At 38.7% G+C, this 19,292-nt stretch overlaps 3 protein-coding genes across 5 annotated transcripts; 1 reads left to right on the top strand and 2 right to left on the bottom strand.

Moving 5' to 3' along the window:
* Positions 1-346: 346 nt before the first annotated feature.
* LOC102082145 (tumor necrosis factor ligand superfamily member 14-like) lies at positions 347-4,513 on the bottom strand. Of its 2 annotated transcripts, XM_013273240.3 has the most exons (5): positions 4,179-4,513; positions 3,783-3,810; positions 3,633-3,671; positions 2,703-2,783; positions 347-1,457 (listed from the first exon to the last, which is right to left on the bottom strand). In XM_013273240.3, exons 1-5 carry the CDS (start codon positions 4,353-4,355, stop codon positions 1,450-1,452), a joined length of 333 nt encoding a protein of 110 aa, XP_013128694.1. In that variant the 5' UTR covers positions 4,356-4,513; the 3' UTR covers positions 347-1,449. The 2 variants fall into 2 exon arrangements, with proteins under 2 accessions (XP_013128694.1, XP_005453634.1); XM_005453577.4 differs by lacking the exon at positions 347-1,457 and having other exon boundaries at positions 1,916-2,783; positions 4,179-4,503.
* A 129-nt stretch (positions 4,514-4,642) lies between these two features.
* On the top strand, positions 4,643-9,059 carry LOC100707901 (tripartite motif-containing protein 35). 2 transcript variants are annotated; one of them, XM_025907199.1, is made up of 2 exons: positions 4,643-5,424; positions 5,548-9,059. In XM_025907199.1, the coding sequence occupies exon 2, from the start codon at positions 5,558-5,560 to the stop codon at positions 6,914-6,916; it is 1,359 nt and encodes a 452-aa protein (XP_025762984.1). In that variant the 5' UTR covers positions 4,643-5,424; positions 5,548-5,557; the 3' UTR covers positions 6,917-9,059. The 2 variants fall into 2 exon arrangements, with proteins under 2 accessions (XP_025762984.1, XP_003448464.1); XM_003448416.5 differs by having other exon boundaries at positions 4,643-9,059.
* A 687-nt stretch (positions 9,060-9,746) lies between these two features.
* Positions 9,747-18,565, bottom strand: gmppb (GDP-mannose pyrophosphorylase B). Its single transcript, XM_003448352.5, has 10 exons — positions 18,426-18,565; positions 16,242-16,425; positions 16,070-16,150; positions 15,296-15,344; positions 15,015-15,157; positions 14,708-14,866; positions 14,035-14,113; positions 12,055-12,182; positions 11,789-11,971; positions 9,747-11,300 (listed from the first exon to the last, which is right to left on the bottom strand). Exons 2-10 carry the CDS (start codon positions 16,368-16,370, stop codon positions 11,169-11,171), a joined length of 1,083 nt encoding a protein of 360 aa, XP_003448400.1. The 5' UTR covers positions 16,371-16,425; positions 18,426-18,565; the 3' UTR covers positions 9,747-11,168.
* Between the last annotated feature and the right edge of the window lie 727 nt (positions 18,566-19,292).

Below are 19,292 nucleotides of genomic sequence, written 5' to 3'. Positions count from 1 at the left end.
CACACAGAAAGGCCCCGGCCAGATGATGGAGTTGAACCCAGGACCTTTTGCTGTGAGGCAACAGTGCTAATTACTGTTTGAAAAAGCAAAGATTTAATCTTCATATTCTTGAAAACTCAAAACAGCTTTTTCACCACAAACGCTGTGCAAGGAAAGCAGAGAAAACACAGCAAACACAGTCTGCTACCAAATTAATTTTGATGGTGTTATACACTGAAGATCAAAAATAAGATGCGGACTGTAGAGCAAATTAGAAACAAAAATAAAATGGAACTTTTAATCAGAAATGTAGAATAGAAAAACATTTCAGATAAAAGTTAAAAGAAGAGAATATCAGCTGTCAGTCAAAAATAACATATTTTACTGCTGCAAGGTATTAGGAGTTTATTAAAACAGTAAAATACAAATCAAAAATACAACTCAAGCAAAAACACCACAATCTATGCACAGCTGAACAAAATTATAATTGGTACAACAATCCCATATGTATAGAGATACATGAGTTATATGTTTATCTGACATTAAACTGCACAGCATTTATAAGTTTATTACCTTGAGGTAAATTAATATATCCTCCCAGAGACTTCAGCCATATACCAGTGCACATCAAAAAGAAAATACACCCTCTTTAAGTTATTAGTTTTTACATATCAGGAAATAATGAAAACAAATCACCTTAATCTTACTAGATTACTTGTAGAACCTCAGATAAACAAACACACATGACACAATATCACATAGTTACCTTATATTGTTAACAAAAACTTGAAAAACAAAAGCTGACATCAGAAAAGGTGTGTGAAAAACAAAGTAGATCCTTGCTGTTTTAATGGGATATAAGAGGGTAAGTAGCACCCAGGAGCTGCTAATCAGATGAACTTGATTAATTGAGCATAAAAGCATAAAGATCACAGTTTCAGCAGTTTGCTGGTCTGGAGCATTCAGGTGTGTTTCAGTACAAAGGAAAGATATCAGCAATGATCTTAGAGAAGCAACTGTTATTAAAAGGTCATTTTCAATCAATTCCAAGTCCATCATTCTACAGTGAGAAAGATTATTCACAAGTGGAAAACATACCATGCCATGTTCCCTGAGTGGATGTCTCAACAAACTGACATCAAGATCAAACCATGCAGTGCTCATAGAATCTGCAAAAGCCCAAGAGTTACGTCTTGGTCTCTACTGGCCTCAGTTATCATGTTAAATGTTAAATTTCATGATAGTACAATTAGAAAAGACTGAGAAAGAGAAAGCCTCTTCACTCTAAAAAGAACATGGCAGCAATGTTTGGATTCGCAAAGCTGCACTTGGACAAAGCACAAGACCAACAACTAAAGCTTGCATGAACTCAGACCATACAAAATAACTGACAAAGGAAAGAAACAAGTTGGTAGCAATGGCCAAGTGATACTGCAAACCTCAACCTGATTGAAGTGCTGTGGTGGGACCTCAAAGAGCTGTGCATAAACAAACAGAACAAACTTCAATAATTTGAAGTGACGCTGTAAATAAGAGTGGGCCAAAATTTCTCCACAAATATGTGAAAGACTGAATCAGAAACAGATTACTTTATTAATCCCAGAGGAAATTATGTGGTCACATAAACAGTAAGAACAGTAACTACGAAAACTAAGTAATACAATATATTGCAACGTTTTTTTGTTTTTTTTTAAAGCTCTTTAAAACAGCCACAGTGGACACACAGTGTTGTACATCATACATGAGTGAAATAGTGAGACAGCAAAATAAAGCTAAAAAAGTACAAAACAACACAATGAATATTGTAATGATCTACTTTCTGGCCTCCCTAAAAACAAACTAGAACCCAACTACACTCCAGAACTTAGGTGCACAGGTTGTGACCAAGGCCAGAAGAGAGTATGGACAACACCAGCTTTTAAGTATCTGCATTGTCTTCCTGTCAGCCCCAGAATAGATTCTTTATCTAGTTTTTAGGTTTTTGAAGTTGTCCCTAAAGTCAGAAGTAAAACCCACAGTGAGAAAGCTTTCTGTTACTATGCTGCACATCTGTGGAACAGCCTTCTTGAAGACCTGAGGACAGCCAATCATGTCAATGCTTTCACAGATACAACCTACTGATAACGCTTTCTTAGTTCAGTTTCTAATGTTTTATCTGTTGGGCTCAGTAGTGACTTATTGACTAATTGTTGTTGAAGGTGGGTCTGCAAACTACTGAATCATTTTTTTTTTTATTGCATTTTGATTTAACTTTTGCTAAATGCATAATAAAACAGTGAGATCAATGATTGTTTTCTACAGTCATTGGGTGTAATATGTCATGTTGTTTTATACTTAGTTAGACTTAAATCATTTGAGAGCCTGGTAAAGACCAGATGATTTTCTGATATTTCCTGCTGTGTAAAGTTACATCATGAATGCACCAAAGAAATGTTCAGAAACATTATATTGCAAAATGTTTAAATTTGTCCTTATCCTAACAAAAATTCCTTCACCTTTATGCAAATGAAAAAGTCCACCCAGAAAGCTGTTGTTTAAGTCGTTTGTGTTCACCCGTAACTCTTTCTGTGACTGCATGAGGGTATAATAATTTCCATGTAGGTGAGCAGATTTCATAACAAAGTGGTTAAAAAAAACAGGTGACTGGTTCCAGAGCCCAATGTCACTAAAGCAAACTTTGGAATACACATAGTAAAATCCCTCCTTCTGAACTTCAAGCCTACCGTCTTTGTAGGCCATGCCGCTGAGAACAGTGACATTATTTATATGCCAAAGAATCACCTCGTTTTCTTGAACCGACCCGCCTGCAGGGATAAAAGACAAGATGGATGTAGCAATTTAAAGTTGTGTATTTTCAGTCAGGCATGGCAAACATTTAAACCAATTTATGTAAAGTTCAGCTCCTGTTTTTCGCCAGTTATGATGCGTTTTGTGAAACAGCTAATTTCAATGAATTGCTCGAAAGGAAATAGAGACTGCAAAGTTGATCTGACAGAAGGGACAGAAGACACCTGTACATTTGCTTCTAAACTGTACCTAGTGTTTTATTAATCTGATTTTTTTTTGTACGCTGTCATAAAAATTTGAATGTCCTGTAGTCACCTTGCCTTGTTCTTCATCCCTCTTGTGCCACCCCATTTAAAAAAGATCTAAATGCCCCTGATAACACACAGTAGATAATGCAGTACTTTAGTTTTGTGATAATATTCACCTAATTATTGTTATTGTTATTATTATTTATTTGGTAAATATTTAAATTAATGTAGCTTTTTCACATAATGTGCCAACAAATTAATAAAGTTTAAAAATTTCCTTTTTAGCTTCTTTTTTCTCTGAAGTCAAATCTTGGTGTGTTTATTGCAGCTTCATTGACAGTTTGAGTTTCAAAACAAACTCACAGTTTATACTCAGCATATAATGCTGCTGCCTTACATCTGATATAAAAATACAGCACGCAAGACAAAATATTTATCACTGACAATGATGGGAAATTAAGGCTTTTCTATACAGTTTGACCATTAATTAGAGAAACAAATGCAAAAATCATGCAAATCAGAAAATCATGACGACGGTTATTTTATTTATGGATGGTATACACTTGTGTTATTTACAACAACAACAACAACAACAACAACAACAAAAAGTTATCCAACCTGTCAGATGTGCAAAACCACGGATTGGTCCATCTTGTTCTGCAAAAAACAGTGATTTGTTTTTTAGATACGCTCACAAAAGATATTCTTAGTCTCGAGATTTTAGTTCATGGTTGAATTAAGGTTAAATGTAATAGAAGACTTGTGTACCTGATCTGTTCTTCAGTCTTGAGACAGCCTGCAATGGAAGTTAAAAATTAGTTTGAAAGAAATTGTCCATGCGTCATATTTGATGATAGAGTACAACGTTTACTTGTACAGAGAAGAATTTTAAAAAAATAAAATAACATTTTTTTAAAAGTACAGGAAAACTGAGTAAAATATAAACAAATGACTGTTAAAAAGAGACAAGCTCACAACAAATGTGCCTAAAATTAAAGAAGCTTTTGCAATTAGATATGTGCTACAGTAGTATCTAATCTTATCAGCTGATATATCACAACAATTGCTTAATTGTTACAGTTATTGAATTCATTTTTACACCTCTAAAGTCACAATAAGAGAGGGTAAAAGGCTCAGACTAGAGTACACTGAGCTGATACTCACCAATTCACGGTGGTAAAGCAGGTTAATAAAAAAAGCCTCTGCAGCAATGCCACACAGCACTACAGTCAGCAGGACAAACAGCAATGTTTGTGCCAATTTGTCATCTTTTTGTTGCTCATCTGGATTCTGGGGCACTGCAGCAACAAGTCTGTCCAGTTCCACACCAGTGTCCGCCATTCCTGCAGAGAAAATATCTTCAAATAATGGACAAAAAGTGTCTTTTTGACTCAAGGAAGCCGCTCAAGGAAGGAAGTACTGTGGTTTAAAGCGGCGATGACTCGCCATCCTGAGGGGCACTACCAGTAACAGAAATGCATGCACACACTGCAAAACACATTTCCTCTTAAACACATTTCCTCTTAAACACAGTCACACTTCAACCATATGCTCTGGTTTCACAGTCATGTGTCGTATAATCAGTAAACATTTTTTTGAAGTTCACATTGACACCTGAACCACTGATCACTCAAGACGTCCCAGAATATTCTATGAAAACATATCTTACAGTATTACTCATCTTCCACAATATAGGTGTCAAAAGGATCCACAAATATGTGTTTTTCAAGATGTAACAATAACACTCTCACAATAATTTTACGTTTTGAAGATATTGCTGAGTTTTGCTTCCTTTTTGTTCTGATTGGTACTCTGGTTGTTTTCCTAAGGTGCTAAGGATTAGCATTAAAAATGAAAAAAACAAGAATTAGCTTTCATGTATCTTATTTTGTTTTGTGCTTCCGTTCTTCTCTCCCGTTTCTCTGATTCTTGTCGCCTGCACTGTATTTGCCTACTTTCCACTGTTTGTCACGAGCAATCAGTCACCTATACATAGTCCTCTCCATCTGCTGGGCTACAATACATCTCTAACAGGTGTTAGAGAGCCTGCCAGGCAGAAATCCCTGAAGGCAAATTTCTCTCAGTTGCTGAGATATGATCTAACGTCCTGCTTCTCCACCGCTTTTGGTTGGCTGTAACAGACAAAAGAACTGTAAATGCAGATAAGAGGCTTTGTAGACAAAGGTAGCATAAGTGCCACAATAGAGTTGCAACAGAAACATTAATTGGAATTAAACCAGGCATCATATGGCATCAGTTATGTGTCACAGTTTCACTTTGTGAGCAGTGTGTTTGAGATTCACTATCGAAGCAAAGAGGAATTATAGCTATCGGGGATACTGCCACTTCTACCTGCTGCTGATTTCATATAACGAGCAGGACTTTTAAAGAAGCCACAGCTGGAAGAAAAGTAAGTTTCAAGATACGTCTTCAGTCTCTAATTACCCTAGCTGCATTTTTTTTCACTCAGAGGCAAAATGTCCTCTCAGTCAGAAATGAATCTCTCTTGTTCGATCTGCTATGACATCTTCAGAGACCCCATCATGCTGTCGTGCAGCCACAGCTTCTGTAAAGACTGCCTGCAAATGTGGTGGAAGGAGAAACCAGTACGTAAATGCCCACTTTGTAAGAACTTGCATTTGTCAGATGACCCACCCTGTAACTTGGTGTTAAAGAACCTGTGTGAAGCTTTCTTACTGGAGAAAGCTCAAAAAGCTTCTTTAGAGTCAGAGGCTCACTGCAGTCTGCACTCTGAGAAACTCAAACTCTTCTGTCTGGACCATCAGCTGCCAGTGTGTCTTGTTTGTAGGGATTCAAAAATACACAACAAACACAAATTCAGAACCATCGAAGAAGCTGCAGAGGATCACAGAAAAGTGCTTCAGGTGTTACTAAAGCCCTTAAAAGAGAAACTGAAGAACTTTAAAATAGTTAAAGGAGAGTTTGATCAAACCAGAGAACACATTAAAATCCAGGCCCTTCACACAGAGAGGAAGATCAAGGAGAAGTTTGCAAAAATGCACCAGTTTCTACAAGAAGAAGAAAAAGAAAGAATCACTGCTCTGAGGGCAGAAGAGGAGCAGAAGAGTCAGATGATCAAGGAGAAGACGGAGGCTCTGAGCCGAAAGATAGCAGCTCTTTTAGACACAATCAGAGCCACAGAGGAGTACCTGAGAGCTGAAGATGTCTCATTTTTGCAAAACATCAAGCCTGCAGTGAACAGAGTCCAGCAGTGCACCCTGCTGGAGGAACTACATGTGGTCTCAGGAGCTCTGATAGATGTGGCCCAACACCTGGGCAACCTAACCTTCAACATCTGGAAGAACATGAAGGAGATGGTCTCCTGCACTCCAGTGATTCTGGATCCAAACACAGCTCATCAACAACTCATCCTCTCAGAAGATCTGACCAGTGTGAGTCTCGGTGAGAGACAGCAGCTTCCCAACAATCCAGAGAGATTTGACCACCATCCAATTGTTCTGGGCTCCGAGGGCTTCGACTCAGGGACTCACAGCTGGGATGTTGAGGTTAGAAAGGATGGGATCAGGTGCCTCGGTGTGCTAATAGAGTCTGTTAAGAGAAAAGAACAATTACAGACTGGATTCTGGGAAATATGTCTCCAGGATGGACAATACACAGCAGCCGCTCCACCACTTCCTGATAAACCTCTCTCAGTGAAGAAGCTCCAGAGGGTCAAAGTTCAGCTGGACTGTGACAGAGGGAAGCTCTCATTCTTTGATCTTGACACCAGTACACACATACACACCTTCAAACTCAGTTTCACTGAGAAGCTGTTTCCTTACATTGGCACGCACAATAAAGTACCAATGAAGATTTTACCTGTGACTGTGAGAGTGGAACAGCACACGCCCTCTTTATCTACAGGTTTTTGGTTTAGCTAGCTCTTATTTCCACTCAGAAATCTCTGAGTTTTGATGAGTTTTATTTAAGAATTTTTACATTTCAATAGCTTATTATATTAGGGTTTTTCTTTTAATGTTAAAAGACACTGAAAGCCTTTTAGATTTTATTACTTGTATATTTTCTTTCTTGTTTTAATATGTTTGTCTGTCTTATGTGTCTATAAAGCCTTTTAGGTGGGATAATGGGCTCTACAAATAAACTAACTTGGCTTAACTGGTAATAGTCAATCTTACAAGCTTTAATAATTGTATCTGTGAAAATGTAGTTTTACATTTCTGTGTGTCATCAATATTTTTTCGTTTTTGGGCCAATAACAGAGACTGGGGAGAGTGGTACAAGCCCTGATCCATCCAAACGTCAAGTGTGCAAGAGTTGTTTTTTTTACTAAACGTAGTAATAAAAAGCTACGACTTTTTTAGTCCAATTTAATGTTTAAATTGGTATTATTTAGATACAAATATACTTTAAATGCAAAACCAAAATGTAATTGTGTATACATTTCAATTTGTATGGTAATCTAGTGAAGTAATCTAACGAAGCTCAAAAGTGTCTGTAAAACCAACAGATTTGGATTTAAATGTAAAAAATTCTTTCAGATGTTATGTACATCAGGAAAAATTAAAAACAACCTTTGCCTCTATAAAGTTTTTATATCTCTAAATTAAAATTTGAACATTCACAAAGGCTTGTGACGTTTTAAGAAAAAAAAAAAACATGTTCATGCACTTTACATTTCACGGGTAATGCAGAGACCAGAAAGGTGAATCTAACTGTGGTGACAATTTATATCACTGACATGAGATTTACTGTGACCTTCACCTGTTAAACATCCAATAATAAGAGTCCAGACGTGTTGCAGTGGTCAGTAGATTATATTTTTTTCTTTCAGAAATTAAAAAAAAACATTACAAAGACCAACTTCCTTCACTCAAAGTCTTTTGCACATTCAGCTCGCCACAAACAGCAGAATCACTGCTTTACATCGAGACACCAGCGCTGAGTGTGGACTAACACAGGACTAACCTGCTGACCAGTTTTAGTAACCTCCCACAGGAGAGCATTTATTTAAAGGCGACCTGTTGCATTTATATTGTTAATTTCCTGCTCTATTCTTTTTGACTCCACTCCAGTATCACAGAATGATTCCAAGTTTAAAAACAATCCTTATTTTTCTTATTCTAGTCCCTTATGCAGCCCCTCAGTTCAAACTTTAAACCCCTCATCTGCGGACTGGCTGGCACTTGGAAGGCTACAGAGGGGTAGTACCCAGTGCTTGTGAACTGTACTTTCCCCATTTAGTATGTAAAGAAATCCAAAAACACCCTGAACCTTCAACGTGTATTTTGTTCACATATAATATGAAAATCTGACCCAGAAACATTAAAACAAAACAAAACAGAAAAGCAGAACAGATACCCTTAAAAGATTTTCAGGCGTGTAATTATTTCAAGTTAAAACACTTTGTTTTTACAAACTGTCTCAGGGGAGAGATGTCTGTCTTATCAGCAGTTAAGGAGAAACTGCTATGTGAAAACACCAACAACTTTTCCAGTCTTAGCACGGGGCTGATTAGCACTTCTTTACTGAGGATTTCTAATTTCCAAGGATTCTTTCTGGCTTAGAAATTTGAATGTGAGTGTTTATTTATGACCCTGAAATAAGTCAAAGAAAAGTTTCAGTAGTTCTAATGACAGAGGGGATTTACACTGGGCTCGGTTTACTTTTACTTTACATTTGTTTGTAAAAGCTCAAAATCATCTGATTTTTATGCTAGTAGCAGGAAATAACACGTGGCTAACATGTTAGCGTTAGATTTGTTTGAAAGTTGGCTTTTTAATTATATACACAGATTACTGTACAAATTAAATATTGAACACAGAATGAGAGTGTCAACATTAGTGATACTGAAAATGTTATGATTTACTGATGCAATGTCAAATTCATGAAGTTAATAAAGTTTACTTCTGATGGTCGGATACATTTTGTTTAGTTTTGGGCAGTCTGGTCATGAGATTATATGATGATCTTTTGGAGTCACGCCCCTGCTTTTAGTTGGAAAGAAATCTGTCAGTCATTGGTGGACTTGAGTGATGTCAGTGGTTCCAACTTAAGGTCCAGTAATTTCATGGTGCCATGCTCTTTCCATCTTTTTGGCCTCAGGACTATTATTTTTGCCGACAATGCAAGAAACTGGTCCTAAATTAGGCTGCGTCTTCTCCTCGAGGCTGAAAGCTAACTTACAATCTAAGTATTTTTACTCTGAAAACCCTGACAGGAAGCGGTGACTTATACTCCTTTTCCTTTGATGTTTTTTTTTTTAGTATATTGAAAACTTTTCCTTATCTGCTTTTTCCCACCTTTAAGAGGATTATTGCCAGGGGTGCACATAAGTGGTCTGCAGGTGCGCATTCGCTGTCAAAATAAAAGACGTGCACCAGATAAGAAGTACATAAGATTTTCTGGAGGAGGACAGACATTTGTTTAGAACTCTTAAAGATGTTGAAGAAGCAAGCTCCTTTAAGAAATTACTTTGGTGTTCCTCCACCTCCAAAGAAATGTCAGAAGGAGTCCGAACCGCAAAAGAAGCGCGTATTCTCGGAAAAGTGGTGAAAATCCCACTCTAGCGGACAAAAACTGTGCCTTTTATATGTACGCAAACACGCGTTGCAACTTCTTATCTGGTGCGCGTCTTTTATTTTGACAGCGAATGCGCACCTGCGGACCACTTATGTGCACCCCTGATTATTACATCTGATGGCCATTGCCTAATTTGTGACAAAACCAAAACACGTTTCTGCTTACTTCATGTGGAGTAGGAACTTTTAGACAGCGCTGTATATTTATTTATAATGTGCAATTAATCTTAAAGACTAAAGTTGTCCGCATTATAAAGTTGTCAGCTCGCCCACTACAGTGTTGGAGCACTTTTTGCTGATCATTAACTTTGATTGAAAGAACCGTTTCAAAGAACAGAGAAACCTGGAAAGTTCATCAAGAACACGAGACATAACCAACATTCATGATTAAAGCTGCAGTTATTGGTATTTCTGTATAAAAACAAATCAAATTATTGACTGTTATTTGATGTAAATTACATTCAGGTGGATGCAAACATGACTTCCAACTCAAAACATTCACATTTCCATGAAGTTGCTTACAGCTTGTTCTGCTGCCCTCAATAATAAACTGCTATGGCTTTAAAGGACCAGTGTGTAGGAATTAGTGAGATCTAGTGGTGAAGTTGTAGATTGCAAGATACTGAATCGCCCTTTGTTTCCAGCAAGCAGCAGAAATAAACAAATTTACAGGCTGGTAACAACTGTAAGGACAGTCATTTTTATATATTTAAATATAATTCAACCATTAAGATTTCGCCAAGGCTTAAAATTGGGGTGTGGCATGGATTAAACAGTGTGCTTACACTGGTCTCATCTCTTTCCTAGTCTTCACCTCTGCTGGACCCAGCTCACAACTTCACACTTTTGTGTAAGTAAATATTCAACTTCCAAAAAACAAAACAAAAACAAAAACTTGGCAAGCCTCCACAAGCAAACAGTGGTGGCATTGTCCATCTTTGATATACAGTCTATTGTTTACAACTATGTAGGAGCACCTTCAGTTCCATTTACTTATAACCAGTGCTGTTTGTCCTTTTTGGTCTTCAGTAGAAACACTAGTTATAAATCCTGTATTACATTTCTGCTAAAGGAGCATCAGAAATCCTACACACTGGACCTTTAACTGTGACCAATACTGCATTATGTTTCACAATAAGTCAGATCAGAATCTGAGCATTAGTCATGACATCAACCTGTAGCCGTGGTTTGATTGTTCTTTTCAGGAAGTGTAAATGCATAGTAAATCTAACCAGCAGTGTTCATATATTCACACACCCACTTCCCCCTTCCCTACCAGTATACTGATCTTTGCTCCCTCCACCAAGCAGCCCCCTCTCTCGACTTTTCTCATATTTACCAACATGAGAGTTTGACCTGTCAGTACTTTAAGAAACCTTCCTTGACACACGTCACCTTTTCTGACAAATGCAGCCAAGCAGGGCTAAAAAAAAGTCCAAATTAATGTATAAAAAGAAAGACAAAGAAGACTTTTGTTCTTCCTCCTCCTGCTTCCATTCAACTGCCTGAATGTCCCTCCCTCTTCTCTGGCACAGTTTGGGTCTTCCTCATAGTCTTCATATAAAAGGCGCTGGGATTTTTCCTCCACCTGACGCTACATGATGATTCGCGGCTCCGGGACTGACTCGTTGATGGATTTGTGAGGCAGGACGTTGGCACCGTTCAGGTAAAGCTCGTCATTGACGATCACGTCCTCCCCCAGCACCGTCACATTCTCCATACGCACCTGAGGACGCACATTAAGACACAAGTCATCCACCATCGCACGTGACAAATCTTGGTACATTCGCTGTCCGAGATGAAACAGAGGATTTAACTAGAGAGCGGAAAGAGTACGGCTTCCACAGCCTTCAGCCTCCTTCTGTTCTCCTACTGCTCCTTTGGCGTTAGCTATTATAAGTTATGTGAAAAGGGTAGATATAATAGTGAACTGTGAAGTTGGCCAAAAATCCCATTTGGTTATTACTTTAAGACAAAAAACCCAAAAACAAAACAAACAAACAAAAGTTTGAGCAACTCCAATAAATTATATCCATGAGCGGGTAAGCAGATACAACAAGCTCTAAAAAGAAACAAATAAAATAAACTAGGCTAAGTTATAGAGTACAAATATCACCACAAGTGATATCTGCAGTTAAACAGACAGAGACACAATCAGCTGCGTCTCACAATAAATGAATGAATCAAGAACGTCCACACATTTTTCCCACTCACCCACTGGCCGACTGACGAGCTCCACCCCACGATGCAGCTCTCCAGCCACGAGTGCGATCGAACCCTTGACCCTTTCAGCACCGTGCACCGCTTTATCCTCACCCCGTCCTCCACGACAACGCCGGCGCCGATGGTGACATTCGGGCCGATGGTGCAGTTCTCCCCGATCTGTGCCGTGGGATCCTTGACGGAAGAAGAAAAGGGGATGATCATTATCATGAAGTACAAGCCTTTATTTTGATGTCACATTAACAAAGTGCACTCACCACCAAGACGTTGCCGAGGAAACCGGGGCCTGTGCGTAATCTCTCAGGTGCGTGTTGTCGTACTGACTGGAGGTACATACACATCCCTGTCAGGAAGTCTTTAGGCTGGCCGATGTCCATCCAGAAACCTGCAGACAGACGGACAGAGGGTGGAAGCTGAAAGCTTGAAAACAACCAGGCGGCTCCTTGTGATCTTTAACAGGTGACTCACTGAATAATGAGGTCACAGAAGAGGCAGACATTTATCTGCTGACTGCAAACTCTACCATATATTTTACATAACTGCCAGCAGAGTTTTCAGCATTTCTTCTCATAGCTGCACAAATCATTCATCTATCTCAACCAAATATCCAGCTAAGTGTTGTGGGGGGGGCAGGATCAAGAGAGGAGAGGCGGAGTACACCGGGGCAAACAGGTACCCTCACATCTAATCCTACGGCCACCAAAATCACCAGTTATAACCTAACAAGTATGACCGCAGACTATGAATTTCAGGAGCAAACAAACACACAGAAATCAACCAGAAGGTTTGAACCCAGCGCCTATCAGTGCTAACCACTGCAACATGGTGTCACCCCCTTACCGTTAAGCTGTGGGGGGAAAAGTGGAAACCAGGACAGACATAGATACAGATTTAAACTGAAAACTGAAAATGCAGTGCAGTGGGTTAAAAAAGCCACATTTTCACTGGAAAGAATGATGGATTTTCTACAGATCTCCGTTTAAAAAAAAAAAAAGAGGGAGAAAAATCACCATCAATTCATAATTCAATAAATACCAATCCTGAAAAAGCATTAATCCAAAAACCTGAATAAAACCACACAAGAAAGAAAGCATGACCAGTATGAACAACATTAATCAGGGTTTTTATGAGCACCAGCATCATAAATAAACATCAGGGTTTCTGGTTTCTGATTAACGTAAAGATTTAAACTGAATTTATCTAATTTTATTCAAGCATAAACTAGCCAAAGATCAGTTATTAAAATGTAATGGATTTATTTAGCCTTTTACGCCCAAGACAAAACAGAATTTAGGTCACTTGTACAAATTCCTACTCCTCTAAGAAAGTTTAAAGAACAAATCAAGCCCATCTTTTTTTTATTTATCCTTTGATTCTTAAGTTAAGTAAATGCTTCGCTGCTAATCTCGAGGACCTTGTTTTACTACTTAAACATGATGAATCACATCATCTTCTAAAGGGGAACAAACCCACTACTGACTGGGACCAGTAAGCCTGCCTGGACTACAGGTCAGGATGGGGTGGGGGTTTGACTACGTGGTTCCGCTGTTTCAGCAAAGCCAAAGGATCTCAGAGAGGAATGAGGATGTAGAGAAGCACCAACAAGTGATTCCTCCTGCTGGTGAGCTCTTATGTTTTTTGTTGTTTTCTTTTTAAACATCTGTATCAGAACTTTAGAGAACCTTTAGGTCTGAGCATAAAGATTAGGTTAGTGGTGCTTTTCTGCAAACGTTTCCTCTCCAGACCTGCACGAAAAGCCCAAACACTTACGTCTGGTGGAGCTGTGAGCTGCAGAGACCAGATCAAGCACACAGGTCAGCTTCAAACCATACATTTCCATCCTACTGATCCTACTGCTGTGTTAAGAAAAAGGTGAGGTCACCACTGTATACTTTTATGAACTGACTTGCATCATTTTGATGAATACGATCTTCTCCACGGGCCCCTATTTTGGGCAAAAGCTGAATGTTCAGATCTCACATGCAGCTTTACAGTCCTGTGCTGTAGTAGAAGCTACTTTCGGCTGCTTCCCTGCCACCAGCGGTCGCCACAGTGGGCAGCTCTGCATGTCTGATTTGGCAGATTTTCTTTAAACGCAGGATGCCCTTTCTGACGCAACCCCAAAGAGGATTTGTGTCTCCGGCTGGAATCAAACCAGTCACTATATGACCACTACGCCACTGGAGGAGAAGAGTCCTGTGCTGTAGTACTGCAGTCTTAATATTAGTATTAGTTACCTTGCAGCTCCATGGCATACAGCTGTCCCTCCCCTGCCATGACAGGAAATATTTCTTTTTCAATGGATGTTGGTCTCAGCTGCAAAAAGAATGCATAAAAAAGTCATGAACATGGTCCAAAAAATAAACAAAACTATAGTGTCTTCAAGACTCAGTGTTTCCCACAGATTCCCACATAATCAGGTGCCTCTCCAGTGAGTCTCATCCTGCTGGTAGACTCCACCGTGTTGAAGACGAGCTGGTGGCTGTAGCGTAGTCTGCTCTTCAACCTCAGAGAAGCAGCACACAAACCTGTTGTAGGTTTGGCTTAGAGTGACCCAGGGTCTCGCAGGAGATATTCAGAGCAGGAGGACTGCAATCACTAGCTACAGTCTAAGATAGTGAAGTCTGAGTACATCAGAATGTAGGACGAGCTCTGATCAAGAAGCTGAATGATATCAGTGACTGCCACAATGACAGGCTGAACAGTGACCCAGATGGCATTCTTCACTCTGATCAAAACTAAAAGGCTGGAAGCACTGGTGGTAGCTCCTTTTCAGCTTTCAGTCTTCAATAATACCAGATACTAACAGTGTGGCCCACCCAGGTAAAGTCCGTCTGTGGGAAACACTGAGTCTGTTACTAAATAACACACTAACATCGACACTATGAGTGAGTGCGAGAGCCTCCTCACCTGGATCCTGCTGAGCATGCTGGGATTGAAGATGTACATGCCGGCATTAATTTTGTTGGAGACAAAGACCTGTGGTTTCTCCACAAAGCGATGGATCCTCCCGCTGTCCGCCTCATACACCACCACACCGTACTTAGAGGGCTCTTCCACCCGTGTTACCTTCATGCACGCACAGACACACACACACACACACACACACAGAGTATGACCCCACAGTAGTCAGCTTCCCCTAAACCACCTAAAACATATAAAAACCTGTCAATATGCAGCAGCTAAGCATAGGAAATACTTGGACAGTCTCTCTTACCACAATGGTTCCCTCCTTGCCGTGGTTGCGGTGGTACTGCAGCAGATCTTTGAACGGAAAATCACAGATGACGTCTGAGTTGAGAACAAAGAACGGCTCACCGTCATCGTTCAGCAAGTCTCGAGCCAACGCCAGGGGACCCGCTGTGCACAAACACACAGTTTTATATGGTTCACATTAATTTACTATGGTTTTTAAAAGATGAGTTAATCAATGTTGAATCACTGGATACTTGCAGAGAGCCATTTACTGGATCTGTCTGTCGTAAAGACAAAACTCACCTGTTCCCAGAGGCTCCTTCTCATGAGACAGAGAGATACGAATCCCGAGCTGAGAAGAAAACAAAAAACAGTCAGGTTCAACTTTAATGTTTGGGCTCAGTTAGAAACCACACCACATCACACACGAATCCAAATGAATGTCTCCGGAATTTATTTCCTAACATGTGACCAGAGATACAGAAATCCCACAAGTCCAACAACCGAGTCTTTGAGGTCCTGATCAAGCACAACAAAGATCACCTAGTGTGAAATCACGCTGATTAAAGATGTTCCCTTCAGGTTACAAGCCACAGATGAGACACGCAACTAATCACAATCTATCTAAAGATTTCTTGTTTCTGTTTTTTTCCACTTATAGTCCAGAGATTATACTGACCAATCACATATGATCAAATTTCTCCACACAGGTAAACAGTCCATAGAAAAATTAAAACTGCAGGCTTGCACTGCCTGAAAAGCAATCTCAGAATAATTAGCCATCCTTTGAGGATGACTTAGTTTCTAAATTCAGACCAATTGATTGGAAATCTTGAACCTAAAACCTGTTACCGACTTTCTGAATATCCTGGATAAACTAGAACCAGAAAAATAAGAAGCAGAGACGCCGATAGTTTCTTGAAAAGGGAACCAAACATACTCGACAGTGACTGTTGTGCACAATTATACCTCAGTAAATGAAATCCTGATTAATAAAACTGGTTATCTATCATATATCACTCCATGCAGGAGAAACCTGGTGGTGTTTGCTGTAACAGTGCAGGTTGTTGTACGTACTCTCTGCTCCTGCACTCTCATCTCTCTCTCCAGCAGCTCTGACATATAGCTCACTGCCAGAACCACATGGTCCACCCCAGCCTGAAAACACACAGAGACAGTGATTCATGACTACAACACAAAATAACCTCTCAGTAGCATCATTAGATCCTTATTGATATCTTTGCCTTACTTTCACCAGCGCCTCCACCTGGTGCAGCAGGATGGGTTTGTTGCAGAACTCCACGAGGGGTTTTGGGACGCTCAGGGTGAGCGGTCGCAGTCGGGTCCCGTACCCTCCCACCAGGATCAAAGCCTTCATGATTCTGCCGTTACCAACAGTTACCCAGGTTCATCAATAACCAGATGCTGATGCCCTGCAAAGATGAGATTCACATTCATCATTAAAATCAGACATTTTCTAAAGGAAGAACAGAAAAAAATCTGTCATGCTTGTTTCTGTGTTGGATTTAAAATTAAAAGTGACTTTCAAATACAGTCACTTTTTTACTTTGAAGACGACAATCAGAGAAAAATTTATTATAACCTCTAGGACAGATCATGATCTTATTATTTTACTATAAACTTTTTCTCCCAGTATTTGATATTTTCAAACAGCACATGTCAATATTTTGCTTGTGGCAAAGATCCCTTAGTATTTGTTCTCTGGATTTACTTGAAAAACAGGTTCTTCCCATGAAATTGATGACATTTGTGTGACTTACAGTACACGAACAAACATACTATGGAGTGAAATTTCAAAAAAAAACTTTGCAGACGGGTGCAAAACAGATGGACAGCAAAGCATTTACATTTTTCATATCAGTGAATATCAGATAAAATAGACACAAATGCCAATATACAAACAGGCAAATATTGGCAAAAAAACAATGTGATACCACTAATATAAATCTGGGGCTATACTTAATACAGAGCTTTACAAAATCCATGATCATTTTCTAACCTTGAGCAGGTAGTTTTAAAGATAATGCCTAATGTATTTTAAAGTAATAATGTATTAAAATAATACATCATTACTAAAATAAATCACGTGTAAGACTTGAACTGTGGTCAGATCAGAGACTATTTCCTGATCCATTGTGTTGTTTACTTTGGTTTGTCGTATTTTTATTGAGCCATTTTACTACACTCAATTCTATTCCGGGTGGAAAGGTGAATTGTATTAAAAGAAGAAAATGGATGATTAAATTCCACTTTGTTTTATTTATATTCTTAGTTACTAAACTTCTGTACTGTTATTTTAACGTGTTTAACTTAGGTCAGGGTTTTCCTGATTCAAAATGGACCTTTGAGAGTGACTATATATGTAAACATGTCTGGTCCACTTACAGTTAAAGCAAAGAATCTGTGTTACAGAAGTCTGTGCATTTTCCTGATATCTACTGGCCTTGAAGAAAGTAAATGTCTTTTTACAAAGTTGTACACTTGAGTAAATAATACAATAAAATCACAGTGATGGTGATTTTGTTATTGTTTTTACTGCATTTACACATTTGGATGCAGTAATTCAGGCATTTGCCACCTTTTTGGCTGCATTAATTCAGGCATTTGCCACCTTTTTGGCTGCATTAAATTCAACTTAATTATTAATTATTAGGTGATAAAGATCAAGATGCTCAGACTTCCATTGGAGTGAGTATCAGAGGGAGAGCTCAGGCAGTAGTGGTTTGGAGACAAAGTTAGCGATGCAAGAGGCGGGATAGTGAATAAACTGGACAAAGGATGTTAAATATGGAGCTTCCAGGCAGATAGAAAAGAACAAGAGCACAGAGAACATTTAAGGCTGTAGTGACGACATTTAGATGGTTGGTGTGACAGCAGATCGCTGTGGCAAACTCTAAAGGAAGCATCCGGAAGAAAAAGAAGAGGAAGAACAAGAAGAACAAGAAAAGGTCATGGTGTCGCCTCAGATCAACAGATTTCATTCATTCATTCTATCAGGCGGTCTGGAACATGTGATAGGGTGATATTTACGTTCCTGAATAGTGTCGAAAAACAAACCAAAGAACCAACCAACACAAACAGGTGACAAAACGAGGATACACATGGGAATAAACACAGATTAAAACAGGTACTACTAAAACAACCTGTTAAGAGTATTGCGTTTTATACAGATTACATCAGCACTTTACCTTAAATGAATTCACTTTTAAGGGAAACAGTGAGATAAAATGTGACTCTGATCATGTTTTGGTTTGTACTGAACTTACAGTGCCTCTAAATAGCTAACGTCAGCTGACAGAGCTGACTTTATTTATCTACAGTAAATGAACTCAAATCGACAGGTAGCTGGTTACTATTCAGGTTTTACAGTCTGCGAACAGCGTGAGAGTAAATGAAAACGATGAAAACTCACCTGGGTTTTTTTCATTAATAGTCTTCAGCAGGTCTCAATCACTGACACTCTGGGAATGACACGTAAGATCGCTAAAACGCCGAATCCTTGTTTGGCTTCCGGTGCAAGAGCCGGCCAATCAACTCTTTCGACGTCAACATACCTTATCTGGTGAAGCGTTTCAGAATAAGAGTCATTTTAAAAACGGGCTTTGTGCAGCATTTCTATCCACAGACTAATATTTGGACAAGGTTTCTTGGTCTTAAAGTTAAATGAGAATAGTGGAATAAAAATAAATAAATAAAATGAAATGAAAATCGATAAATCCTGTGCTTACAGACTTTTTGAAAAATGTATGCAACTAATGGGCTAGTTCCAGAAAAACTTGTTGAACCCAGTTTAATTTTACTGGACAAAAAAACAAGAGCAAGGAATATTTTTTTTGATTAATTAAACAAATGTAACAAGTATAACAAATATGGCAATATTGTCAAAGACTTTTTCCAACTTGAGATAATACCACGACAGGCTCTCTTACAAAATATAAAAGACAGATAATGAAAATAAAATAAACATAAGCAACTAAAGAAATAAATGAAATTAATAAAAATTAAAATGAAAATTAAAAGTCATAAAATAAAATTATAACCTTGGGGTTTTCTAAAAGCTTTAGTTCATTAACCATATGATGCAGATCCACAGTTTGTTTTTTGACCATAAACTTTACAGATGAGAGGAAGAGGCAGAGTTCTTTGTGAAAGGTGAAAAAGGACAGCTTTATTTTCAGAAATCGACATTTATGAATGAAGAATTTACCCATAACAATTATCACATACAGTGGGCACGGAAAGTATTCAGACTCCTTAATTTTTACACTCTTTGTTATAT

This window comes from Oreochromis niloticus, linkage group LG5 (genome assembly GCF_001858045.2).
Source record: "Oreochromis niloticus isolate F11D_XX linkage group LG5, O_niloticus_UMD_NMBU, whole genome shotgun sequence".
Lineage (NCBI taxonomy): Eukaryota > Metazoa > Chordata > Actinopteri > Cichliformes > Cichlidae > Oreochromis > Oreochromis niloticus.
Note: the sequence above shows the minus strand (reverse complement) of the source record. Positions and strands in the feature narration are given on the sequence as shown.

Excerpts from the sequence above, each read along its gene's own strand:
- LOC102082145 (XM_005453577.4), bottom strand. The coding sequence starts at position 4,355 with ATGGCGGACACTGGTGTGGAACTGGACAGACTTGTTGCTGCAGTGCCC. Across the intron at positions 3,811-4,178 it reads TGCTTTACCACCGTGAATTG|GCTGTCTCAAGACTGAAGAA; the intron begins GTGAGTATCAGC and ends CTTCCATTGCAG. Across the intron at positions 3,672-3,782 it reads AAGACTGAAGAACAGATCAG|AACAAGATGGACCAATCCGT; the intron begins GTACACAAGTCT and ends TGTTTTTTGCAG.
- LOC100707901 (XM_003448416.5), top strand. The coding sequence starts at position 5,492 with ATGTCCTCTCAGTCAGAAATGAATCTCTCTTGTTCGATCTGCTATGAC.
- gmppb (XM_003448352.5), bottom strand. The coding sequence starts at position 16,370 with ATGAAGGCTTTGATCCTGGTGGGAGGGTACGGGACCCGACTGCGACCG. Across the intron at positions 16,151-16,241 it reads AGGTGGAGGCGCTGGTGAAA|GCTGGGGTGGACCATGTGGT; the intron begins GTAAGGCAAAGA and ends GTGTGTTTTCAG. Across the intron at positions 11,301-11,788 it reads GCTCGTCAGTCGGCCAGTGG|GTGCGTATGGAGAATGTGAC; the intron begins GTGAGTGGGAAA and ends GTGCGTCCTCAG.